The 27,701-nt window shown below is 41.4% G+C and overlaps 1 protein-coding gene across 1 annotated transcript in view; it reads right to left on the reverse strand.

Annotated features, from left to right (window-relative positions):
- The window catches only part of abcc1 (ATP binding cassette subfamily C member 1 (ABCC1 blood group)), a 37,189-nt gene extending 14,387 nt beyond the window's left edge, over nt 1-22,802 (reverse strand). Inside the window, exons 1-16 of the mRNA XM_080488321.1 lie at nt 22,641-22,802; nt 17,088-17,264; nt 14,028-14,156; nt 12,065-12,202; nt 9,349-9,474; nt 8,392-8,453; nt 7,501-7,632; nt 6,776-7,003; nt 5,704-5,881; nt 4,355-4,516; nt 3,009-3,101; nt 2,643-2,846; nt 1,597-1,743; nt 1,193-1,277; nt 1,049-1,118; nt 739-865 (exon numbers count right to left, since the gene is read on the reverse strand). Coding sequence (XP_080344447.1) covers nt 739-865; nt 1,049-1,118; nt 1,193-1,277; nt 1,597-1,743; nt 2,643-2,846; nt 3,009-3,101; nt 4,355-4,516; nt 5,704-5,881; nt 6,776-7,003; nt 7,501-7,632; nt 8,392-8,453; nt 9,349-9,474; nt 12,065-12,202; nt 14,028-14,156; nt 17,088-17,264; nt 22,641-22,799 — 2,217 coding nt within the window. The 5' untranslated portion in view covers nt 22,800-22,802. The remainder of the gene's footprint in view (nt 1-738; nt 866-1,048; nt 1,119-1,192; nt 1,278-1,596; nt 1,744-2,642; nt 2,847-3,008; nt 3,102-4,354; nt 4,517-5,703; nt 5,882-6,775; nt 7,004-7,500; nt 7,633-8,391; nt 8,454-9,348; nt 9,475-12,064; nt 12,203-14,027; nt 14,157-17,087; nt 17,265-22,640) is intronic.
- Between the last annotated feature and the right edge of the window lie 4,899 nt (nt 22,803-27,701).

The following is a 27,701-nucleotide window of genomic DNA, read 5'->3' on the forward strand; positions in this document are numbered from 1 at the left end:
AATCTATATAAATAGTACAAAGATGAACGACTGGTCTTTCCACCATATTATAACTAAATATAACTAAAACTATACAGACAAAAATATTGCAGTCTTATGACAAATGTAATTTTTTCCATCCTAAAAACGTCACAGATAATATCAATCCACTCATCCACCATAGGTTTTTCTAGTTTCATCCACTTCATTGTTCAATTTTATCCTATAGGTAGAACTAAGAATCTGAAATAGATATTTATCCTGAGAAGGAAAGTTGTTTGAAGCCTTTTCATGTTTAGTACAAGACCAGATGGTGATAATTCATCTTTTTCTGAGACTGTAACACAAAGTCTAGCTGGATTTATGATGGAAACCTTATTGATCACCTTGTCGTTTCCCTTCACAGTTAAAAGTATAAAAGAAGGCAATTTTAAATATGCTATGATATCACACTGGGCTGCTTTTAGCCAGATGGAAAAAAAAGCTCACAGATTTTCTAGAGATATCAGGGGCAGAAAAAAGACTTTCCAGTGGAGGCCTCTTTTTTTTTTTTCTTCCTTAATTATTTTAATTTATTTTGTTATGTTTTTGTTTTGTCATGTGGTTTACATGAAACTTCAATATACAACAAAAAATTTGAAAATACACAAAAAAAAAGCTTTTACAGGTCGTGATTAGGAGGCGTGTGTGTGTGTGTGTGTGTGTGTGTGTGTGTGTGTGTGTGTGTGCGTGTGTGTGTGTGTGTGTGTGTTCGGCCACCTTAACGGTCACACTCCCTTCCATCTTGTCCATCTCCCCGAGCAGCGCGGAGAGCAGCGAGGACTTCCCCGAGCCCACGTGTCCCACCACGGCCACCAGGAAGCCTTCTGGAATACACACATTCAGCCTTCACACACACGAAGACACATTCAGCTCAGTTTCTCCTCCAGGAAAACACACATGGGTCATTTCAGGCTCAATCGCCAACAATCAAATATAATGAAGGTATTATCACTGTTCATCAAAATGAGAAGCAGGAGTTCAATAGTCCAAAGAACACACACACACACAAACACAAACACACACTCACCTCTTGAGTGTGGGTGACTCTGCTCTGGACCAGCTGAAGACGCCGTCCACGATGGAGATGCTGTGTGGAGCTGGAAGAGAAGAAGCTCAGTGTCATGGGAGCTCGGTAGAGAAACGAAGAGGGAAGCGAGGACCGACGACTCACAGCCAGCTGCTTTGTGCTCCACGCCGTCCTCCTGCAGCTCCTCGTGGGACAGAAACACCCGGAGACGCTTCAGCGACACACTCGCCTGAGGACACACACAAACCACCACATGAGAACAACACACCAAATCACCACATGATAAAAAAAAGACACAACATAGACCATGACAAACACACACAACAAAAACAAACACACAGCAGCCATGGACAAAACCTCTAAGTGGCTGCCTTCTTTGTTCATGTCTGCATTAAACCATCAATATTTCACAACTATTGTCAGATAGATAAAATAATCATTCCGACTCTGATGTGCTTGTGATGAATGAAAGGTGTGTGTTTGGGGGGATCAGTTGTGAGGTCCTGATCATCACTGCCAGACGGAGGCGAGCCGGCACACACACTGACCTGCACCATGCTGCTGATGACCATGGGCAGCATGTTGAGAGGAAACCTCAGGATGTTGAAGAGTGCCAGCGACACGAAGGCTTTCTGAGCATCCAGAATGTTCCGCTCATCGATCAGCACGTACACAGTGAACGTGGACAAGGCCACCTGTGGAGAAACGTCGCCAAATAAAATCAGAAAAATCAGCCAATCGATCATTCATTTGTTGAGAAATAGGATTTTATGTTTTTTTATATCTAATTCCCTTCTTATAATGGTGGCAACTGTTTCATCGTTCATCACAAAATAGGACCAATGGCCCTGGAGCTCACCGGAATCTCCAAACAAACGAATCTATGAATATAATTTTTGAAGAGGAACAATGTCAATGACACGTCTCACGCACTTGCCAAATAAGAAAAAAAAAAGCTATTTGACTGTTTTTGAGATTTCACAATAAATGTAAATCGCTAACAACATAACAACAACGCCGCATCATACCAATACCTCACGGCTTACCGCCATGGAGCTAAAAAAAAAAGATTAATAAACATGTAATATCTGAACCCCGACATAAAGAATGCTTTTTAAACAGTCATAATAAATGGAATAAAATACCTTTTAAATAGTGTCATAAATTGATCTGCATTCAAGTTTGAAGTGAAAGAGTTGAAGAAAAAAAAAAAAGGACATTTGATGTTTATCTGTAATTGTTAATTAGAAGGAGCCCAGATCACATTGTACCATCAAGATTTCACACACTATTCAAATGTATACATCAGGAACACAAACCAAAAGCCGACGTGTTAACAGCTGATTCTGACGTTCAGACATTCCAGTTAAGCGATTATTATTATTATAAATAGTTAATGTATAGTACAGTACATAAAGATGGCTTCAACTCATTACTGCCACCTCACAACAACATATTTTTCATACAGCCCCTTTAAAGTGTTTTCACCATAAAGAGCCACGAATCAAACATTTCTGTTCCTCTGATGTTTGATTGTTTTGTCTGGTTTGGTTTCACTGGAGCCACTTTGCTCTGTGCCGACGGCTGGACTCACCAGAAAAGGCGCGCACACCCAGGTGAAGGTGGAAATGGCGCCCAGGTACGCGGCCTTCTTCAGGACCTTGAGCTCGCTCTCCCGGATCTGTGACACCTTGTCTTTGAAGGCCAGCTCCCAGGCGTACAACTTCAGCACTTTGATTCCATTCAGCATCTCGTTCATCAGCTTGATGCGGTTGTCTTTACTCTTCATCTGAGCCACCTGCGCCACAAACATTGAAGGGGAAAACACGCGCACGCGCAGTTATGTAGTGACTGAAGCCTGGCTGAACTGTACAAACTGTGCACGACACTAAATCCTCACATCAACTCTACAAGGATCAAAAGACTCTACGTGGATGTAAAAGTGTTCCTGCGCTCCCACCTGGTAGGTTTTGGTCTTCATGGCGATAACGGCATTGACAGGAACCATGAGAACCATCACAGCCACTCCTGCCAACACCGAGGGGCCCAGATTCTACACACACACACACACACAAACATACAATTTTAAAGTTACAGTGCGTAAGATGTCGGTAATGCCACATTTGTACACTGGGAGGCAGTCATGAGTTCCCCAGGCTTTCAGTCGTTACATCAACGCTCCTCATATTTCTTTGACACCAGCTTGTGACTCTGCGCACCGTTTTCTTGTAAAATCTGGAGTCATTTGACAAGGAAGCGACTCCCTGGTTCACTTCCTGACTTGCAGATGATTTCATGAAACATATTGTACCGAGTCTCTGTCACAGGATTAAAGTAAACAAAATGCTTGGTGCAAACATGAAATACGAGGATTGTTTGTGTGGTATTAGTTGAAGTGCATTTGTGTTGGTCTATGATTATTGTTGAGATCGCCTCCCCTCAGAAAATCCTATTTCAAAGATCCACACAATCCCCGTGTTATTCTCATTATGAGTTGTTATGCTCAGCTCGTGGGAGGGTGACACATGAGAAGCTCATGTTCAGCAGTTGAATGGAGTGTCTGACCGGCTGGCAAAAGCAGTTGTAAATGTGAATTTAGTAGAGTGTGACTTTGCTAAAGCAACAGCGACCCATCTTGTCAAGGCTGTAGGCCGGGGTACACCTCGTCCTCTGCAGGATGAGGTGGAGGCCATTGACACCTGTACTGACATCCGAAAAACATCGGGTGTGTTTTCTCACTGCAGTTTTTCTACTGTGGTTTCCCCGTTGACTAACCTTTTGGGTAAAAACACTCTCTCTGTCTGTTCTCCTCAATGTCAAACTGTTTTCAATGCCGTCAGAAAACTGCATATGCATTTATGATTTTAGCCAGCGGTTATCAGAATGGGGTTCAGGACCAACTCCAGGGGTCATTAAAAATCATTGAGATACTCAAGGCTTTGTCTGATTATCACACATTAATACTGTCCCTGTGCCATTACTTTGAAATGCTCTTGCTTCAGTATATGTAAGTGAGAAATTATGTATCTGCAAGAGTTTGGCTTCACTGTAATCTTTTGGTAAATCAAACACCGTGGCAGCCTACATTATAATGTACTGGTACAGGGAGTCACTGAAAAAGGCAGGTCCATTAAAACAACCATTCAAGCACAATTCTGCACATTAACTATGATGTATTGTGCAATAACTTACATTTATATGGATGGATTTTACTCTGCTCACTATATATAAATTTCCATTTTTAATGTTTTTCTATGTGCGATAACATTCAAAATACATTCAAACATTAAAGGACAGTGACAGTACCTGCCAGAGGAAGTAGAGCGCCAGCACCACCTGCAGGGGAGCAGACCAAATCATGTTGATGTAGGTGATGAGGTCCATGAAGCGCTGAGCGTCCACAGACATCAGGTTGACGATCTCTCCCACTGTGGAGGTGCGGCGGGCTGCACTGCTGATGACCAATGCCTGGAGAGCACATCCAGGGACAGACGTGAGTGTACAGGTCCAGAGGCCTGGACTACGAACTGTGATGAACTCATCCAGGATCTCTCTGTTTCCTGGGTCGACTGATCCAGACACTTTGGATCCTGATCACCGTTACTACGAAGCAGGTTATCAACGCACTAGTTCAACCCAGACCTACATGTTCATGTTGACATGAAAGGGGCGGAGTCTGCAGCGTCCGACCACGGAGACACTCTGCAGAGCAGTTTACAGATGACTGAAGGAGCAGTTATTCTCAGAGAATATGAAGAGTTCAAACACATCCAGCAGCTAAAAGCAACACTGCTGCCGCAGCCAAAGCCAGAACATTCCTGAGTTGTTATTGTGTGACTTCGTGAAATTATACGATATTAATCCCTCTGCGATATAAAAAGGCAGCACTGTGATCACTCAGTTTCACTTTATTACAGCAGAAACGTGTCGGGCTGAACTTCCTCACTGATCCTCTTTTAGTTTAGATTTTCTATCCAGTTGTTTTGAGGCTGAGTTTCTCTTGTGAGTTTTTTTGTGTTGGAATATTAATTCATCACCGCAACGGCACTAGGATTTATTTTATTTTATCAAAAAGATCGTTCTAAATTAATTTCTCATCTCTTCTCAGCTGCACCAATCACCAACATTTAAGAATGGGCAGGTCATATTCCAAGAGATCTGATTGGCTTTTATGACCATTGATCTCTGATCCAGATCATAACCTGCTCCGGAGCAGGTTAGACATTCAGCGTAAGTTGCCGGGGCGAGCGTGGTAGTACGGAAAACCCAGGGTTAATCCTTGAAGTTATCTCCATAAGAGAAAATACAGCATCATAGTACAGGCACTACGTCAAGTCCTTCCAAAACAGGGATTTGTCATGGTCATGTCATCTGGTTTGTTATGTAACTTATATTAAGACGTGACTTATAAGTCACAATATATGGTAAATACCATCTGTGACCACTAGTTGTCATTGTATGACAGCAGAAAGCTGCTGCAGCGCAAAAGAAAACCCTCCACTACTTTAGTATAGACTGACAGAGCTAGAATAACACCTCCAAAAAGAAAAAAAAGTCCACAGTAGAAATAGAAAACAGAAAGAGAGCAGCTGAATAAGTTCAGAGTGTGAGACAGGTCTGACAGGAAGTGGAGGGCTGTGCAAGTGCTTCTGTACCTTCCTGTAGACGGCGCCGATGATGGCGGTGCGCAGACGCATGCCCGAGATGAAGCACACGTGGAAGTACTGCTGCAGGATGAGCGACTGCACACAGGTGCACAGGAAGAGCAGGGAGGTGTAGAAGAAGCCGTGCCAGGAGGGGGCGCTGGAGTCGTTGATGAAGCGGATGAGCAGCCTGGAGTGAAGAAAAGCTCGTTATGGAAGAACAACTTCATGGCTGATAAGACACTTTAAAAGTTCCTGCTTGATGTGGGCTTCAGGTCTTTTTTTTTTTTTCCTGCTCAAACACTCAAAAGCTTCAAATCTTCACATTTCACTCTTCCCTTGATCGGTTCAGTTCATCAGTGCTGAGAAGCGACACGTTTTAAACACAATATTACATATTTTCCACAGACGAGGATCAAAAGAGGCCATTTTTATCACTTTTCACCAAATGGAATTCATCGCGAGTCATAAAGTATGTTTATCTTTACCTGAGAAAATTGTGAATTTAGTTTTGCTATACGATCAATAACTGAGGCTTAACGCTCATAACTATCATTTAAAACTGTAGTTAAAACATTCTGAGCTGTTTTTGCCATTTCACCTCCTTTCCTTTATCCTTTGCGACATTTTCGGCGTTATAGTTGGACTGTTTTTATCCTTTTTAACCATTTACACTTTCTCTGCATTTTTCAGCCATTTTTATAACTTTTGGCTGTTCTAGATACTTTACCATATCCAGATCAGACTTTATCTATATTTAGATTTAATCCTGGTTATGTTACCAAGAGACTGTGGAAACTCAATATTTCTCTGTTGAAGTGAAAGACCTCGTGAGGAGACACAGATTGTAGTGGATTACAGAGGGACTAATGAGTCCCATGTGGCTCGACACTGCAGATTTCATCCTTTCAGATCAAAAACATTCAACTGCTCTTTTGTACAAAGATAACCAAGCACTTCAATTTGAACATTTCCCCAGAGGAGCCTGGCAGAGGCAATAATCTCGCCACGGTTGGCCCCTTTGTTTTTAAATGATGTCGGACCGATCGGAGCGTGTTCTCTGGAGATAATCGAGCTCTCTCACCGGAGGATCTCAGGCCCCACAAACATGAGGATGTCCTGGATGATCTTATAGAGGCAGGAAATGAGAAAGTAGGGCCCGAAGGTCAGGCACAGCGCCCACAGGAGGGAGGCCTCCTTAGTTTTCTTGGAGTTTTTCACCAGCAGGATCTCGGACTCCTCCACAGGGTTGCTTTCTTTGTCCTCACTGCGGGGGGGGCGTTTGGGAGAGAAGAGCGTTTCGTGTTCTGTCCTGAGAATGGAAAAAGGTTACAGTTATTTATTAAAAAATTTAAATAATAGCTTAAAGCAAAGTGTAATGGAAAACAATTTTTTGAATGAAGTTTGTTACGAGCACTGAAACCGACGTACTCATAACTATTCATGAACTGTTTTGTTTTTATAGTTAATACATTTTGTAATACACATAATACCAATACATAATACCTAATCAAATGCAAGATTTTATTATCATCATTATTATTTTTAAAGTGAGATTGTTTAAAAGCAGAATGATCACACAAAAAAATAGAATTTAAACTTTATGACCTTTCGAATTTCTAATTCATCTAACTTTAAAAATCAAACAAAAATGAATAATCTTTAGATGATAATTATAAAAATATCTCAAATTTGCTCAAGTATAACAGTGTTGAATAGACCTGGCAGTTTCCCAGTCTTCTCATTTTAAAATTAGGCTCAGGCGATGTTTCAAGCCGCCTCTGGACTTTCCCGGTGACTGTGTCTGACCTTTTGACCTTGTGGCACTCGGTGTTCCAGCGCTGCGTCAGCTGTGGGACCACTCTGTGGGAGCGGTCGTCAGGATTCAGGGTCCACAGGTCCTTCTCCTCCAGGGGGCGCCGGTAGCCCGTCACCATCATCCTGGCAGAGAGCAGAGTGAGGGCAGTCAGAACAGTCTGATCATCAATCTGCACGGTCCTCGCTGCACCATCTAGTGGTGCCGAATGGTATTACCGCTCAGTAAGTTGGTTACCTTTCTGACTTCACCGCACATTTCAAACATTTAATTACAAGTCACTTATTATAAATACATCAACTTACACAAAACATTGAGGTTTGAAATTGTGTTACTCGTCAGACCCGTAAGTCATATCAACATCAACCCTAGGTTGTGCAGATTTAGTGATGCAATAAGGCACAGAAATATGAACGAAAACTAGGATCAATAGAAGCAAAATTACAGAATCAAATGTTTAAATTATGATGAAAATATAAGAGGGCTCACACACGTCCTGAACGAGCCGTCAAACTCACTCAAAAATAATCACTTCTTCCCATTTCAGTCATAAAAAAACACTTTGCTTGTAATTTCAATTGTCTCGGATGTTTTGCAAGTGAAGTTTTTGCAGTAAAGCTTTTTTTATCATTTTATATCAATCTCTAAAAACAAAAACCCTGTTTCTGTATCCATCTCAGCCATCCATTCTTTTAAAATATGAACTTTCTCAGACTTCGATTTGACAAACCCGCTGCTCCCATCACTCTGAACGCTTCCGTATTCAGTTCACAACAACACAAAACCATTTCAGCAAAGCTCCTCGCGTGTTTCTTTTTAAGGTTTGCACAATTTGACGTCTTGAAGTTGATAAAGTTCAATAATCTGACACAAAAGAAGCTTACCTGGTGATCCACCAGAAGGTGACTCTGGAGAGGAACGAGGCTCCGGGCTCAGGACAGGGATTCTACACACAAAACTCACAGTTACAGCAAACATGTCTGCACCACCGCGATATCAGTCGCATCACGATATCACATATTCAATGGATTTTATGTCATATGTGAAACACTCACAAATACCCTCAAATATTCGTGTAATATATTGTGCCACTGTAAATTCTAAAGCCGTTTAACAGAGGGACGAGGTTGAACACTAAACATACCAACACAGTGTTCTTTGCTCTGGGGCCATTCGTGGCCCTATAGTGCCATGGTCGTTTGTCCATGAAACATTCACAAAACTATAAGTCAATAAACATGTTCATCATGTCTTCATTTTATTTGTGCACTACTTTTTGAAAAAGACGTTCATCTAGTGGCTAAAAGTAAATTAAAAAAATAAAAGAACCTGCTAAAAAAGCAACAAAAGAATGCAACACGACAGTAAGGCTCTAAACTGCAACTAAAATAAGTGAAGGCAACGTTTTTCAGGTTAAATGATTAAAAAAGGTGCATTTTATTTGTACATCTACCTTTTGAAAAAGACTTCTATCTTCTTCTATCTAAAAAAAAAAAAAAAAAAAAGCCACGTGACAATAACAGTCAAAAGGCACATTTTCTTTTAGCTTAAATTATTAAAAAAGGTGTAGAGAGAGAGAAAAAAAAAGCTAAAAAGTCTAGAAAGTCAAAATGGTCAAACTTTGTTTTGGGTATTTATCATTTTCATTTTGAAGGTAAACATGTTGTGTGGCTTCAGATGGCTTTTATTTGGTGGAACGTGTCCTAATGGTCTGAGAGCTGAGGTCAACCTGACGTCCGCCAGAAACACCAAAGCAGCGCGACTCAGACCCGACGTGTAAAAAAGCTTCCATATTTCAGTGGTCAGAGCCGGACAGATTCACACGGGGAGGCTTTTCTCACCGGGTCCTTCACCATCTGGGAGAAGAGCGGCGGCTGGTCGGTGAGGCAGGACAGGATGAGAGCCAGCAGCAGCAGAGCGTAGTAGATGTAGAAGGTGGTGTACCTCCAGGCGGACACCGTCAGCGGCTAGAAGACAGAAAAACAGGAGTTAATCCTCGGAACTGCTTCGATTTAAGACAATCGTGTCACATCGTCACAAAAACCTGTTGTGTAATAATCTGCCGCATTTCGTAATAAAATTCTTGAACGCATTTTCTAATAAACCATTTTCTTGTAAGAAAATTTTATATCTTGTTGCATTATGTAAAAAATGTTGCCCTCTCATCGGAGACATAGTTCTTTGTTTAATAATGAGAAGAAATTAAGTTTCAGTTGGACCAGAATTATATGTCACTTTTGCTTTTGTTCCTGTCCTGCCAGCACAGCAATGGCAGAATGAAGGGCTCTAATGAAGGGCTCTAAATCTGGTTGAACTTTATACATCACCGTGGCTGGTCGATTTTCAAAGTTACAAGCCAAACAGTATTTCCACCAGCCAGTTCTATTTTCTTGAGTGAATGAAACCAGACTGTGAATTAAACCAGCCACTGAGTTCTTTTAATCATTTAACCCACATTGTGTAATAACTGTTGCAATATGTGAGGTATTACACAATGCTTTCAAGAATTCTATTACAAAATGCAACATTATTACATAATGACTTGAAAATGTATATTATTTCAGATTGCACCATTATTACATGACGCGTCGCTCCACGGTGTTTGATTGTTCACATGTCATATTATTATTGGGTCAGTTTTCTGGTGGTTGCTACGGCAACATGAATCTATCTATCTATAACCTACCCACTATGTCAGAGATGATTTTACAATTTCAAACAAGTCTCTCAACAGCTCGCGCTTCAAGCTGTTTGAAGTTTGGGCGCGTCTTTTTTTTAATTATTTACTTTGGGATGTTGTGTATTTCACTTGTGCTCCAGAACCCTTGTTGTCTGAAGAACAGGATTTATCAGGCCATTAACAGCATTCGGGAACCATCTCAAAGTCTACATAAAAGCCACCTCTTCCCGGCAGAAGGAGTCTCTCCGTCCTTCCTGAGACAGTCGTTTGTTTTGGTGGAGTCCATAAACACTATTTTGGTTTCTTAAGTCTTCTGAGGGGAACGTTCTTCCAGATAATGTGGCTTCTCAGTCCTGCTTCTACTGAAAATGTCTCTCCTTGTTGTCGTATTTTGAGTGTGGCCAAGTGAGGGTGGCTGACATGATGAGAGCTCTGCTCATTGCCTCCCCTCACATTAGTCGGGCACTGAGGTGTTAAATGTGCAACTCTGAAAAGATGAGCTTTAATATGCTCTTTTAGCGTCGTGCCGCTACAGGGCTGACGGAATCCTGCAGGTTTCATGTGTACTGGAAACAGTTTCAATCCGAGACCGTCTGAGAGTCCCAGTCCTGACTGAAACCACAAAATAAAGGGGGATTGAATCCTTGTCCTGCAGCTGCTCATTACACAAAATTCTCCCTTTCTCCATTGTCATCTCTTCTCAAGTCCTTTCTTTCCTTTGTTTGTGTTAATTGATTTTATTTTGTTATATAATCTTATAATTCTTCTGTTTTTATTGAAAAGCAGTTGGGCACAGATCAGAGACGCAGCAGTTGCAGCTTCATCATCATCAAGGTTTTAGTTTGGGGGCTCAAACATTTGGGGGCCTTCTAAACTGTTAAGAAAACAAAAAATGGGGGGGGGGGGGGGGGGGGGGGGCAACTCATTAGAAGTAGATAAGCAGCTGGCGGGATGTACTGAGGGGTCAGACCTGAGGGTGGATTCACACCGGCTACGACAACGCCGTTTCATGTAACCGCATCGTCGCATCGTTGTTGTCCGATCATCCTCGCGGAGGAGCGGGAAATTCTAAAACGCCGTCTCTACGTTGACGTGTGGATGAACAATATGCCCATTTGCTGAAACGATGACGTCATCGCCCCGTCTCTCGACCCGATAGTCACGCGACCCTCTTCACAACGTCACTTGACAACAACAACAACAACGGCGGCGGCGGCGGAGGACCTGCTCCAGGTCGAGCTGCAGAAGCTACTGATGCTATTTGGTTTAATGAGCCGAGCCGTCGGATTTGTCGATTTCTCCATTTCTGTGTGCTTTGCGTCTTCTTCTCTGTGTTCGGTGTATTTCTGTGGCAGCGTTACAGCGCCACCTATAGACCTGACATATGTACTACACCACTTTGAGTAGTTTTTTTGAGTACGACGGGGACAAAAGATTGATTTGACCCACTTGGAGATAGCCCCAAAAAACAAACAAACAACTAAATAAATAAATAAATGCATCTTTAAAATGAACTAAACATATTTGAATGAATCCTTCAAAAAACGAATGACAGGCAAGAATTCTACCACTCAACTACCAGTGTCTATCACTCGGTGAACGGAGCACTGCTCTCTGTGCTGATTCCTCCATTACCAACGATTCAGAGACGACGTGGACGATTCTTTTGTAACGAGTTAATGGATGCAATGACTCACGAGTCACCGTACACTAAAGTGACTCATGGCTTTTGAACGATTCGTTCTCACCGGAACATCACTGGTGCTAGAAAACGAGCATCACAGATAATTGTCAGTCTATCGTGCTTTCACCGCGCGGCTCAGTCCCGAGGCCTCGGAGCTCTGAAGACTCGATTCAGACGATCTGGACTCACTGACCTGGTCCAGGGCCAGCAGGATCTTGGACCTGAAGGAGACGGTGGCGCAGAGCAGAGCCAGCAGCCAGAAGATCAGCATCACGCCGGACGACTGGACCCCTTTAATCCGTTCATATTGGACCACCATGGTGGCCAGCAGCTGAAACACACACACACCCATTATCACTCAAACAGGTTTCAGCAAACACACACACACTTTAAATTCACATGTTGATGAGTAAACCGCACATGAGTAGACACACCCGTCTGGAGACAAACAGACTTTCTCCTTGATAACTCCTTTAATCCTCGGACCCCCGTTTGATTTACACCTTCTTAAATCATCACAGATCATTCTTTTCTGTATTAATCTCTCAAACAACATTCACACATACTGTTGACTTGAGTTATTAACATGCCAACTCCCAAACTATTTAATCAGAGATGGACAGAATGCAAAGCGTTGATTGCTTTAATGAGCACTTTATTTCACCAGGTTCTCTGTTTGAAACAAACAATCCCACCTCGGCAGGTTCGGACTCGATCACCGATTTCTTTGAACCGTTCAATGGTTTAAACATGCCTCACATTTAATTTTAGTCCAATCACACTTCTGGAGGTTCACAGTTTTACAGTCTGCTTTCAATATTGTCCGATCTCGCCTGCACAATTTGAAACTTGTCTTGAATGCTGAGAAAACAAAAGTGAAGGTCTTTACTCACATTAAATTACCAGACAGTAATACCCTCCACTCAGGCTAAACAAATAGAACGTGTCAGTAGTCACAAGTATCTCGGTTTCGTTCTTGATCCAGGGCTTTCTTTTAAAGAGCACATTGCAATTTTAGTTCGCAAGCTCAGAATCAAGATTGGATTTTATTTTCGTGACAGATCATGTTGTGCTCATAACTGTCTTGTGTCTGCAACATTTTTACCACTTATCCACCATGGCGACGTTTTTTATACGAGTGCTTCATCATTGTGCCTTCAGGTTTGCGAGCAGTTGTGGTCGTCTCACTTCACCACTGAGCTTTAGCAGAGCTGAATGGCCTTACACTCTGTACTGGATGATCTTAATATACAAGACTCTTCTTGGCTTGGTTCCTCCCTACCTATGTGCTCTTCTCCAGAGAACCAACAGCCATTATCCATTACGTTCAAATGTTCTTTTAGCTTCTCTGCCCCCTCTGCCTGGATCAACCTTCAAACTGAAAATATAAAGCCCCAACTGGTATCCTTAAGTCATTTCCATTCTTCATTACTCTTCAAAGAGCGAGGAGCGATAAACCAGTGTTCGTGTTTTTAAAATTCTTTAGTTAATGAATACCGTTATTGTGATTTGTCTTAAAATGTATATTTTATCTTTTGAAATCGGCGCTATCTCACTTCAACTATTGTATTCTGTTAGATCAGTTTTAAATGTTTTAAATCGAATGATGTGACGCGTTGGCCACCCTTGTAAAAGTTGTCTTGATCTCAATGGGTTTTATTTTCCTGGTTAAATAAAGGTTATGATTATTTCTGAACAAAAAATACACGCCAATGAGTTATTTCCCATATAAAATATGTTGTTGGGGGATTGGAACCAAAATACAATGATGCATTATTATTATCAATAGTTTCTGTGTAGCATCAGGTTTTACATTTACTGCTAATTTACTACTTAAGTGTTTTTGTCTCATGGATAATATTGAAATCAAGTAATGCAGCTCCCATTTAAGGAGGAAAAACCTCAACAAAACTTTTTATGCATAAAAAATCCAATTAAATGGAAAAAAATATATTTTTGTTTTGGATCCATAACATGGAAATATGAGAAAAAAATGTGATGATGATGATGATTAATCAAGAGGAAACATTTACCCAAATGGAGCAAAATGAATCTAATCATGATTTCCTTTGTGAATAAAGAAGCGCATCCTGACAGGATAAATGAGTTTGAAGTTGTGAGGCGGGCTGCGGGTCATGTGAAAAGCAGAGTGTCACCATGGTGAGGCCCAGGACGGTGGGGCTGACGAGGTGGACGGGTGCCGGGACGCTGCTGCCATGACTCCGCTCCCACAGGGAGTAGAACACGTCCGACCAGCAGACGATCCAGAGCAGGAAGCCGACGGCCTGCGGGGGCAAACAAAACATCGCCGTCAGTTCACATTGGTGACCTTCGCAGGTCTGAACGTGTGTGGGAAGAAAATTTAAAGTCAGGCAGAGAGAGAGAGAGAGAGAGAGAGAGAGAGAGAGAGAGAGAGAGAGAGAGAGAGAGAGAGAGAGAGAGAGAGACTCAAAACACATTTAAACCTTAAAAATCAAGATATCGCAGCTCATAAAGTTTAAATAGGATTTAATTTTATACACAGAAGCTGAATGTTATGTTGCATCTATGAAGTTTCAAAACAGCACAAACTCAATTTTTAACTTTTAAGGTATTTTTTGTTGATTTAACAAGTTTTATCACATGACATGACATTAAGTCCATGATTTTCCATAAATAAATACCAATTACAAGCTTCAGTCTTAAGTAGAAAAATAAATTGAAAAAAATTGGATTAATCACATTTAATTACAGAAAATTGTGTAAATAATTCCTTTTTTTTTTTTTTTTAAATCAATTGTACAGCAGTAACACATATATATATATTACAGCTGGGTAATTAATGTGTAGTTATCACGTTAACACATTTATTATATTGCGTGTTAATGTAGTTTTTTTTTTCATTCTTGTTATGAAGAATGAAGAAGAATGAACTATTTTGAAAGTTTGTTGTTCACTGGGTCTCAAAACACATATGGGAGGGATTTTGATCAGTATGAGTTTGGGATGGGCGTCATCAGGCGCCTCTACCAATGAGAGCATTTGGGACGGGGGCTCACAAGAACCTGAACAGAAAACTAGAGAAAGATAAAGAACTCTTACATGGACATTTTGATTACAAATCCCTTGCAGACGGGGGAAGTTGATCAAACAATGCTGCTTGTAGCCACTGCAAGGTTGAGTTTTTTTTTAATGATCAGAGTACTTCCAGTCTGAAGTATTAAATGTGCTCCAAAGTGTCCCAGCTGCTGCTCTCTCTGGAGACACCGCTGGGTAAACAGAATTACCTGGGAGTTACAGCGCATTATGTTGAACAGTGGGAGCTGTGTTCACACGCTCCGGCTGGAATGAAAACAGACATTTTGCTGCAACGCGCGGAGCATTTTAACATTTCATCTCACTCTAACAGGGACACTTGCTGCTGAACACAGACTGTTTCTGCTGGAACCTGTTCAGGAAAGTAAATTATAACTTGCTGTTATAATATTACGACCATGGCTCTGGACTTGTTTTTCTAGAACAAACTAGATAAAATGTTAATGCCCTGGCAAAGAGCTTTAGTTTCTTTTTATTTGATTTGATTATAACAGTGTGAAGGAAATACTGATGGTGAAAAGCACCTTCATTTTATACAGTGTTTCCAAACCAAAGGTTATTGCACTTTTTTCATATAGTAGTACTTTTAACATAAAAGTTCCCAATACAGTGCCTTTGGTACCTTTGAATTTATTATTGAATTTTTTTGCAAAACAAAATGACTGATCGCATAAAGTCATGCAATCGAGACTAAAATTATTTATATTTATTATTTTGCAATTTTTTTTTCCGCTGTGCCTCCGAGTAGTTTAAGTTACTTTAGGTGATTTTACAGTTTTTAAGCCATTTTTACCTTGATGACTTCACCTCACTCCAGCTTTTTTCCAAGTGGTTTTAGACATTTTAGATCTTAATTATAATGTGTGCAAATCTTAAAGCTCCAGAAAGTAAATGAGCATGCCCACGCCGAGTGAATCCCTTTATTGTAGGGATGCACCGATACCGATACCAGTATCGGGTATCGGTTCGATACCAGGCATGAGTACTCGTACTCTTAATAGTGCCACCGATACCACGACACCGATACCGCTTTACGGCAGCGCGCGTGTTGTGTATTTAGCCCCTCCGTGGATGTTCGGTGTAGACATAAATAAAAGGTTAATCGGCTACTGGAGTCCGTATCCTTGTTATGTAGGAAGATACACTGAAGACATTACAGCGCGGTTTACCGCAGGTCGCTGCAAGGCAGGGTAAGGAGGAGCGGTTAACTACCCCGTCTCACACCCGGTGGGAAGCTGGACATAGAACTCAGTTTCTGATATGAACACTTGTTGTATTTATTTGCCAGTTAGTTTTATGTACAGCTTCGTGTAGACCCGCTCTGCATAGCACATAAATTTTTTTAAATTTTAAGTAAGTACTCAAATGCAAGTACTCATACAGTACTCATTTTGGAAAAAAGTGGTATCGGTGCATCCCTACTTTATTCATATATAAAACTGCATGTTCCCCAAACATGATTTAAAACCTCTCAGGATCTCCCCACCCTGTGTTCCCTCAATTAGTACAGAATCTTTTATTCTGAAACATCGACTTGGAATCAACTCCAGCAGATCTGATTCTCTCCGGTGATTTTAATGCGAGTTTGAAAAAAACGTCTGCAGAATCTTGATGACATGCTGAATTATTTCTTAAATATATTATGCCGAACACACCACTGAACTTCCTGATACATTTCTAAACGGGTTCCTTCTTACAGATAATCAGACATGCGATTACCTGCATAAATACAGGTCGAATAAATTCATTCTTAAAAAAAAAAAAAAAAACATTATTTCTGCAAAGTGTTGCTTCAAATATTTTGAAATCTGGATCATCTGTACTTAATATTTTTTCAAAAATAGAAGCCCATCAAATAGATTTTTGGTGACAAATATTAAGAAAGTGTGATGAGCACCGAGTACGAGAGAAGTATCGGTTAAGATGGGTCAAAATAGGTAGAACAGAAAACTTCGCTGTAGGCTGTCTTCAGACGACGATTAGATGGTTTTCTGAGATATTCAGGAAAGGTTTGGAAGATTTTGAGAGATCAAGCATTTATTATTTCCGTTGAAAAAAAAAATAAAACTCATGAGTTATGTGTTTCCCGATGTGATTCACCACTGAGATATAAATGGAAACGTTCCACGAAAGACACTCACAGTTTTGGCTTTGTTGAGGTGGCTCATGCAGATATAGCCATGGTTGTGGCTGCGGAGGTAGATGAGGTAGATGGGGACACAGATCCAGAGGTAGACGCATGGCAGCCAAACCAGGACGGTGTTCTGGAAACACGGGGTGAGGTCTGGATTGGAGGTGTGCCACGTTCGGTTCCAGTCCTGGAGGGGGAGAGCAGGACAATGAGCCGAGGGCTGAAACGGTGAACGGTGTCATATCATCCCTGCTCTTGTCTTTGAGGTTTGCCTTCAGTAACGCTGCTCGTTTTCTCATTTAGCTGATGAACGTTAAGAACACGGACACATCATTTATTACAGTTCAGTGTCTTGTGATGTGTGTATTGCGAAGGGTGATACTGTGATGGTGAAAGAAAAGCCAATAAACGCCAAACCTGTACGAGGGCTGGGCGATTTGGCTTAAAAAGAAAAAAAAATCTATGTTTTTTTTAAAGAAAAATTTGAGTTTCGATTTGATTTCTTTTCTCGATGCACTTCAAGTCAAGTCAAGTCAAGTCAGCTTTATTCATACAGCACTTTAAAACGGTTGTGGCTGAGGCCAAAGTGCTTTACAATAAAAGACAAAATAAAAAAGTACAGTAAAGAGTAAAAACGGTGAAATACAATAAACAAACAATAGATTGGCAACAATAAAACCAGGGACAGAGTCTCAAACATGTTTAAAAGCCAAGGAATAGAAGTGGGTTTTAAGATTAGTTTCAAAATACTTCAAAATAACTGCAGATCATTATATCGTCAAAAGTGCAACTTCATTGCGGTGATTGTCCTCCGAGCTAACATGCATATAAACAAGCCCAAAATAAAACGTTAATGAGGCTCTGTCATTTAACACAGTCAAGCTCTAATCAGGTTTAAACAAATTGCAACAGCAACTATAGAAACCCACAAGAAATGCCCCCAAAAAAAAACTGTGGGGAGAAAAAAAACCTGAATTTGCAAAATAAAAATCTTTTTTCGCTCCAAATTTGATTGAATAGATTTTTTTGCCCTGTCGGCAAATACGTATTAGTCAAAAAGAAAAGGTACAGTTTGGAAGAATAAAAACCAAAAGCACAAAGACATTAACACCACGCCAGCGCTTATATTTCTAAGTATTAAATATGAACACAGCCTTCCAGCAGGTTCATCTGTTACCACACAGTTTTGACTTGACGTGAACGTGGATGTGGCGACGCACAAAAACACCGAGGAGAGTCGACCACGAGCCGCGGCTCGGAGAAAAGGAAAGTGTCGGGTCAACAACGGCAGCCGGCGGCGGAGAGCCGAGCGCAAAAACCCACGACTCGGTCAACAAGCTCCAAAAGGTCAGAGGTGAGGTGTCAGCCTCCGCCAGAGAGAGGAGCCTGAACTTCCAAGTACTTCCACATACCTGAAGCGTCTCGGAGCGCAGCGTGCTCGTTAACCTGTCCTACAAACCTGGCGAGCGAGTCGCTCCGACTACAGCTCGGGACACTTTGCTCATCTTAAATCTTTGTACTACATGAAGACTCTTGCTTGCACGTCATTTGTATTTGTCATTCATGTGCAGGGGCGATGGATCACACACAAGCCAATAGGCTGCCGGAATAACATGTGCTTATACTTCTCATCCAATCATTGCAATTTATTTGGAGTGGGGGGTTTGTTTTTTTGAACGATGAAAATAAAGAAAAATGAAATAAGTGCAACAAGGCTGTATTTAAATATGTAAGGAGTAGAAGTAAAAGTAGGCTGAAGAATAATTACTCCACTAAACTATAGATATCTGAAAATTCTATTTAAATAAGGTAACAAAGTATTTGTATTTCGTGTGGTGTGAACAATCCTGGTCAGAACCGAGGTTAATAAGCTCCTCGCTGCCACGTCAGACTAAACTCCAAGTAAAAAAACCTCACTTTCTTTCTTTAATTCTGCTTTTTCTGGTCGCCAGTAGAGGCATTTTTCTTTGATTTGTCTTGTTTTTGCAGAGAAGCCATCTATATTTCTGAGGAAGTTTGTAGTCAAGTGGTCCCTTGTTTCACGCTGGAGCTTCGAAGTAAATCTTGATTCAAAAACGCTGACGAGCCCTGAGCTCAACCTACAGTTAAAACTCAGAAGTGCAGTACAAGTTTCATGTGCGGGGCAAATCCCATCATATTTTTACAACTGGCTGTTGGATGGCATTTACTGGCGAGTCTCGTATTACAGACGTGTGAGCGTGTTAAACAACAGGGGGCCCAGGACATAGCCCTGTGGTACACCTGTGCTCACTGTATATGTACGGCTACCCACGCTGACCATCTGCTGGGAAGTAAAACTTCTGTGGAGCGGTTGGTTCTATAAGTGGGTCAACGTGCGATATCCAATAATGCTGATTATGAATATGACTCACAATAAATAAATACAACGACTTACAGAGATGGTATCAATATCTGTTTGGTTTTTTTGTGGGGTTTTTTCCAATAACAGCGCTCTTTCTGTTGAATTTCATTTACACCATGAGGTGCCCCCCCCCCCCCCCCCCACACATGTACGTCGAGAAGTGCAGCAGTTCATTAACTTTGTTGTTTTTAGTCATTTTTCATTGATTCCTGTGCTTGAGACTCTTGGCCTGTACCGCAGGGTAAAGAAATAATCAGGACTGGCCTTGCATTCCAATTTTCATTTCATTTTTTTGTGAGGTATTCACAATTAATCGCACTTTTTTGTTCCACCGCTGGCTTATGTGGATTAGCACCAGAAGACAAGTGAAACCTGAAGCCGGCAGAAGTACTTCCACCTGCTGAGGGGAACACTCCAGAGACCACTCAACCAAACGCTGCACGAGGCAGAACGGAAGGGGAAGCTAACCGCCGCCTTCTGTGAGTCACAAGCTGGATGTTGTGACCGTCAGCAAGAAGTGACTTTGGGCCATTGAATAATAATAATAATCCTCCTTTAAGGAACCAGTCAGTTCTGCTGCTATTGTGCCATACTTCTGCCCCTTTCTAGATTTTATAAGAGGAAGGTGAGCGTTCCACATTCACCTGTTACATAAACAGTATCATAATGACTGTCAAACTGACAAATAAATGTATACAATCTTCTCAGAAAAAGATGATAAAATGGATTTAAAACAAGTTTTTAGTCAACAAGTCAACCACACTTGTTTGAATGTGGTGCGATGCTCAACTGGCCAGGTTAGCAAATAAACACAAATTTTGAAAAAAAATAAATAAATACGAGTCTTAAACCTTTCTTGATTTCATAAGGTGATGGTGAGACGCCATCGGGTAGAAAAGAAGAAAAGAAATACCACACACAATAATCCCAGATGTCTCGCAGGTTATGTTACGTCATAAACACCGCCATGGCTGTCGAGCGAGATTGTTGTTTAGTTTATTATCAGTTTAGTTTGTTTCTAACATTGTGCTCGCATCTTTCAGATCAACGCTGAAAAATACAGAGAAGTGACACATCAGCACACACACACACACACACACACACACACACACACACACACACACACACACACACACACACACACACACAATTTGACAAAGTGTCTACGTCTCACACTGAGAACAAGAAGCATAAAGGATGGTTTTGTGTTTTAAAGTGCTTTCCCAATTACCACATTGTTATGAAGTGATAATTACAACCAAGTTCACAACAGTCACTCAGACCAGAAGATCAGGTTGTAATGAAACTGCCCTGGGAAAAAACAAAACAAACAAAAGAAAGAACAATTGTTAGATCCTACATGTGAAATGTAAAGCCGAGATCTGTTTTTAATGTTGACGCCGTTACATCTGAAAGCATTCTCTGGACTCGATCTACCTACAGTACCGTACTGCCATTCATACCCACCGCCATCAGATGGTACAACACCAGCACAGCCTGAATGTGTTGGAGAGTTTCTGTCTATCCGCTGCACTATTCAGTCATTTTTACACACAAAAAAACGATTTTAAGATGTGGAATATTAGTTAATACTTAATGCCAAACTTCCACTTACCAAATATTTGTATGCTTATTTAATGGTATTGCTTATCACACCAAACTGTCATCATGTGCAATATTTTTTATTCATTTTCCTGTTAAATAATTGATGGTTAAACGACTTTATTTTTCTCTAAATCTCCATACCTGCAGCTGTAAGATATTTATTTAGCCAGTAAATGTCCCCATTGTGGGATTAATAAAGCACAACCTGATCTAATCCAATGCTGACTCTACCTACACTATTTCTATAACATAGTATAGGTCATCAAACTATCAAACAACAAACTACGCTGAAAGTCCAAAACTAGCACATATGTGGCACAAGTCCAAAATGCTTGGAAAAAAAAAAGGCACAATAAGAAAAATTGGAAAAATAACTAAAACCACAATAAATGAGAAAAACAGCATAAATAAAGAATTTCTTAAAAAAGAAAAAGAAATTGCAAAACTGCCTAATAAACAGTAAAAATAGTGAGGACCGCTAAAAGGACATATTGTTTAAAAATTGAACAACAATGTTGCAACAGCTCAACATTTAACCGTGACTGAAACTTCATGAACTCAATTTCAGATGCAGCTTTTGTACAAAGAGTTGTATATGAAGCTTTATAAGCTACGTCAGCCTCATTCTGGAGGTTAAACAAGTTTTGTGGCTCCAGTTTATATTTGATTTGGTGGAAAGTGACAAAAAAGGTTGCTGGCCTATGTTATCTTACAGCTCTACCTATATTAAGTCTATAATGTTAAGCCTATGATTATCTTGTCATTTTCATATCATCTTTGTTATTATATTGTCATGTTATTACATATTTTGACTTTAGCCTATGACTATGTTATCCTATGATTGTGCCTGGGCTGTGTCTATGGTTGTAACTTTATGAGTCCATGTGAGCAGCAGCCAGATTCCACAAAAAACAAGTGAGAACATCATCAACCTGCCCCACTGGATGCTGGGAGGTCTCCTCACTTACATAAAGTCAGATCATATCTTCCAGGAGTTGTGTGGCCTGGGTGGTGGATGACTGTTTGGTAACACAGTGTGGAGGTGATCCGGGTCAGGGGGGTGGGTGGGTGTGTGTGTGTGTGGGGGTGTGTGTGTGTGGGTGTGTGTGTGTGTGTGTGTGTGTGTACTGATACAGAGATGCTACCCTCCACCTGACTGGAAGACAGTGTGTGTGTATGTGAGCAGCACAGAGCACAGTACCACAGCAGTGTGTGTGTGTGTGTGTGAGAGAGAGAGAGAGAGAGAGAGAGAGAGAGAGAGAGAGAGAGAGAGAGAGAGAGAGAGAGAGAGAGAGAGAGAGAGAGAGAGAGAGAGAGAGAGAGAGAGAGAGAGAGAGAGAGAGAGAGAGAGAGAGAGAGAGAGAGAGAGAGAGAGAGAGAGAGAGAGAGAGAGAGAGAGAGAGAGAGAGAGAGAGAGAGCCTGTTAGAGAGCATTAAGAGCGGAGAGGATCTTACCGGTGTGACCCGGCTAACTAACTCCCGGTGTGGTTAGCCTTCTACCGGCAGCAACAACAACAACAACAACAACAACAAAGCTCCACACTCCGACACAAGACGAACCGGGAACAAACTCACCCAGAACGGGTCGGAACTGTCCGGACTGCAGAACGCGTCAAACCCCATTCGCCGGGACACAGGAGGAGTTTGAGGGGCCGTGGAGCTCCGCGGAGGTTTTATAACTGCGGTCCGGGCGGAAGCTGCGGCTCGATGCCTCCTCTTCTCTGGATGTTCCATACAGCAGCCGCGGTGCTCGCTGCGCCACTACCGCCACCTGCAGGACACCGGTGGCTACTGCAGGAACTACACGCACACTGTGATGTAATAAGTATATATTTTTTTTTTACTTAATTTTTATATTTTTCCACAGTAGTAACAAAACATATACATTTCCCCGAATTAATTTTTTTTTTACAGCTGTGCACAATCTTTCACACATTCAGAAATCATAAAAAAAAAAAAAAAAGATCCACCCTCGTGGCCTTTCTACACGAGAACGCAGTTTCATGTAACGTTTTGGGCCGATCGTCCTAAAGGCCCAGCATTTTAGGAGCCCTAAAACAATTTTTTTTGAAAACGGGTTCCAGAGTAGGGAAATTAAAACAAAACAAAACACTGCATTAGCTTGGATGTAAGGATGGGCAAGACGCACTGTTGCGGTAAAAGATGATGTCATCGCCCCACCTCTCAACCCAATAACCCCGTGACCCTCTCTACAATGTCACTTAACAACAACTATGGCGGACTAGGTTGTGCTGAAGATGCTACTGATGCTTGTCAGTTTAAAAAGGCAAGATGTTAGATTTATTATTTACGGCGCCACTTAAAGACCTATGCATATGTACTACATTATGTTTTGAGTCGTGTTTTGTGACCTGTGTACAGAATTCTTTTTAACAAAGATGGGGAGAAAAAAACATAGTTTTGGCTCGTGTGGACAGGACCGAGGTGTCAGAGGACATGGAGTAATAGTGCGAATGTATTTAGTTACGGGCCAAAGATTTTAGGTCGCAGACTTTGTGTATTAGCAGAGCAATGACATGTTTGTATCATTGTTCATCCCATCTGGATTTAACCATATACTAGTTATACGTTTTAATGCCGCTTAGAAAGTAAATCTAATACACAGATTGGTGGTTTGCAAGATTTTATTCCTGGCGTCACCCCCAGATCAAACATCCCAGTGAAGCCAAACACAAGGATACAGAACCAATCCCACCACCTTACAGCACCAAGGGCCTTCAAAACAAAAAAGAAAATGAAGAAACAAAGAAAAATAAGTTTTGCAGGTCGACACTACTTTCTTTTCTTTTATATGTGCCAATGTAAACCCCCCCCCCCCCAATCCCCCACTAACAAGATAGAGGGTTCCAAACTACACTGCTATAGAGATATTTAAACCTCAGGGTGCATTCTGACGCAGGATTCAGAGTTTCTGGGTGTGAAACTGCTCCGGCTGTCCTCCACCAGGCCCTGTGTGGTAGCTGAGGTACCGTGGGGTGGGAATGTCTGCGATGTTGTCCCTCCTGCCAACCCGTCTCTACGGCGTTTTGTCTACACATTATGAGCCTTTATGTTTACTTAGTTTCAAACCCCTGCCTGCCGTTTGACCCCACCTCTCAGATTACTCCCTTCTCCTGTTGCCTGAGCTCCGGATTACTCCGACAACATTTTGCCTGTTACGTCAGATTCATGAGAAGCAAAGCGTTTGGATACTTCAAGCATGCGGCGCTAAGCAGGAACTCACAGAGAGAAATGTGTGAAGGTTAAAATCAGCAGCCGCAGCTTCAGACTGAGCTGGAACAAGGTGGAGAGCTGCGTTCAGCTCGTACCCAATATTACATGGACCAAAGCCAAAGACGACCGCCCCACTGAAAGAATTCAATCTAAAACATTTTGATTCGGCATAATAAACTAGTTTATTGCACGGTCATCTGTGTAAATAACTTCTGGAACTACCTCTGAGTCTGTTTACAAACAACCCGCTGCACGTCGTGGTGTGGCAGACCTCTGTCCCTTCACACTTCCTGTTTCTTATGACCTGTCAGGGGCAGATGCTACCCCCCCCAATACTTTTCTCTCCTCTGACACAAGCCTGAGCCCGTTGCGCAGGTTCATCTGGCTGCATGCAGAGCCTCACATGACTGAAGCACCTGGGGGCCAGCTTGCATAAAATATGGTTTGACTTGTGCCTGTGTTGGAGTTTCTTCTGTTTTTTTTTTTTTTTTTTGGAAAAAAGTCTTAAAGAAAACAGACAAAGGTGAGATTCCTTCTGAAGTGAAATCAGATCTTCTCATCAACCGCCTCATACCTCCTCAAGAACAAGGCGTGTTTGTAAAGTTTTAATAATGTGAAACTGTAACAAACGGGAGCAGCAAAAGAGCAACAAACAAACTAAAAACAGGTTTTTGCACACCAGTATTGCAACAAGGTATCAAGAGTAAGAGCTCAGAATATCAAATTGGTGCTTTGTTTCTCTATGGAGCTTTTTCACAAAATGGCAAGAAATAGTCATAAAAACTCTTTTGCTACAGTATGACACCCATACTGTCTTTTCTCAGTCAAATTGTGTCTGTTCAGCTCTGCCCTGATTGCTTTTAAAAGGATTTTAGAAACAATAATCACCTAATCATTTCCTGGGTGTGTTTCCAAGACATTAACACCAATTATAGAAACACACTAACAATGTGAAATAACATGGTAGGATGGGTTAGCTGCAACAAAAGTTTGGTTTCCATGGTTTGTTTACCTTACAGCCAATCAAACAACTGTCATGAAACGTATCTCTCACCACCACCATTTTTTATTTGTTTGTATGCAATTTTGTAAAGCATTTGGTCAAAAGAGGCTTGATAGAGTTTCAAAAGTGTCTCAAATGCTGCTTCAGTCCTTAATGCGATTTCATCCAACTTGATTATTAATTTTTTTTTTTACTTTAAGCCATAATTCTGAGACGTTTGACCCAAGCAACCCGCAGAATATTCCAGAACAGCCTTGGTGTCACGATTCATACTCCGACGCGGACAGACACGGTACCAGGAGTTCTCTCAGGAATATTTTAATAAATAAACGTGCAAAGGACTCAACCCAAATAAACAAGATAGGTGAGCTGGTACACAAGGATAGAAAGAAGACAGAGAACAAAGGGAGGGGAAGGGGTGACTGAACTACTCAGCAAACACTAAAACTAAGAAACTGCCAAACTAAACAAATACTCCAAGAGGGAAAAAAATCCAAACCAAAGTACAACACAGGAATCATACCCCTACTAAAGGTAACGCTCAAAAGTATGTCTTCAGGCCCTGCTAGAGACTGCGGGGAGCACACTGCCAGGTACGAAGTGGGGAGCTGGAGGAGGGAGTGGTCGGCGGTGAGGAAGCAGGACGGAGAGCATGTACTGCAGCCCGATGGAGGGTGAACAGGGAGCCTGCCGTTGAGCTGTGTCAGTGAATAGAGTCACAAGCAGGGGCCTGGTGCGGCAGGGTTGGTCCAAAGCTTCAGCAGGGGGGGAGACAGGATTAGAGCCGGGCAGAGCTGAACAGAGCAAGGCAGAGCCGGGTGCAACTAACTGTCATTAGTTTACGGTCCGGCGCCGAGTCTTGATCTGAAGCCAGTTTTATGGGGAGCGAGGTGAATCGATTGTTGCAGCCACAACCTGCCTCAGGTGAGTGCACTCAGGTAATCAGACTGCACTCCACACCTCACACAGCATGCAGCACACGCCCACCTAAGAAAAAGGAAAGGAGGGAGGGGTAAGGGAAAACGCTGGCACTCGGCAGAGCCAGAGGTGGAGGTCATGACACTTGGGGCCTTTGGTTATGATACTGATGATGAATATTGTTGGCGTCTGTTCCAGGGCGTGCCTGTGGAGGCATGTCCATTTTCACTGTGCTAAATCGTCTTGTTCTGCGCTTTTTGAGGCCCTCGTCATGTTTACAATCTCTCCAAAATTGGATTAAATATCAGGCCTGCTGAACACTTACACATTTCATTGATTTCAGACATGGGCGGGGCAAAATGGCTCCACAGCGCCACCTACATACTTGGAAGAATTAATAAAAATAAAAAAAAGTCTTCTACACAGAATCCTACCTGGTTCTAACTTATTTTTCATTATCCCAGTGTTCTAATTTTATGTGACGTTTCCAGTTGGTGGTTTCTCTTCATTTGTTCTTCATTACTCTCGTAGAGAACCGTCAGTCTTAATTCTCCCAGCAGAGCGCTTCAGTTTCAGTGTGTCTTACACTTTTAATAGCAGGATGAGATGCATTTCAGGCTGACGTGAAATCAACTCCAGGTTTCCTTCCAGGAGGCAGAAGCACATTCGATAAGGTTTATATCAGAGATTTGACTCAGCTCCCCCTGAACCACCTGGAGTACTCAAGCTGCTCGAGGTTAATAATGTGTTGAGTTTCATTTTCTTCTTCTAGTGCGTCATTGTTCTTCATCAGTTCTGAATCTTATGTGTTCCTGCTCCTATCTGTCTGAAACATGTTGAATATTTTATTACTTTCTTTTCTCCCTTGATTAACAATGAAATCTGCAGCTCTGGAGCCACATGGAGCGCTTAAGCTTTATCCCTGGAGCTGTCATGAGAAAAGACGTGGAAATAAATGTTTCTTATTCTAAAATTAAAATTTTTTTCAAAAAGATATTGAAGTTTCAGGCAACAAACGATTTGAATATTTCAACGAAAGAACAGTTGCACATGATAAATGTTGAGTTTCCAACCTCAAGAAGTTCAATGAAGAAAAAAGAACTAACAAAACAGCTCGAACAGATAAAACAAATAGATAAAATTGCCTAAAATAGTTGAAATGGCTTTGATCGCTTGAACAGCCAAAAAGGCTCAAACCAAAGAAGCTAAAAAAATAGAAAAAAAACGTTCTTTAAAACCCCAAATGGTTTACAAAGCAGACATATATGCAAATATCCAACAAAGTATTTCTATTCTCTTTCATTTTAGTCTCCACTGTGAAAGTTGGTGAACAGGATCAGAATGATCCGTGTCTCCAGATTCAAACAAATCTCTTCATCCAACCAGTGACCATATTTAGTAACTTCCTCTTTTCTTCCCGTTTCTTCGTCACGAACAAACATTGTTTTATGATGACCACAGAGAATTTGTAGGAATTGATT

This window comes from Lipophrys pholis (genome assembly GCF_963383615.2).
Source record: "Lipophrys pholis genome assembly, chromosome: 19".
In the NCBI taxonomy this organism is placed as follows: Eukaryota; Metazoa; Chordata; class Actinopteri; order Blenniiformes; family Blenniidae; genus Lipophrys; species Lipophrys pholis.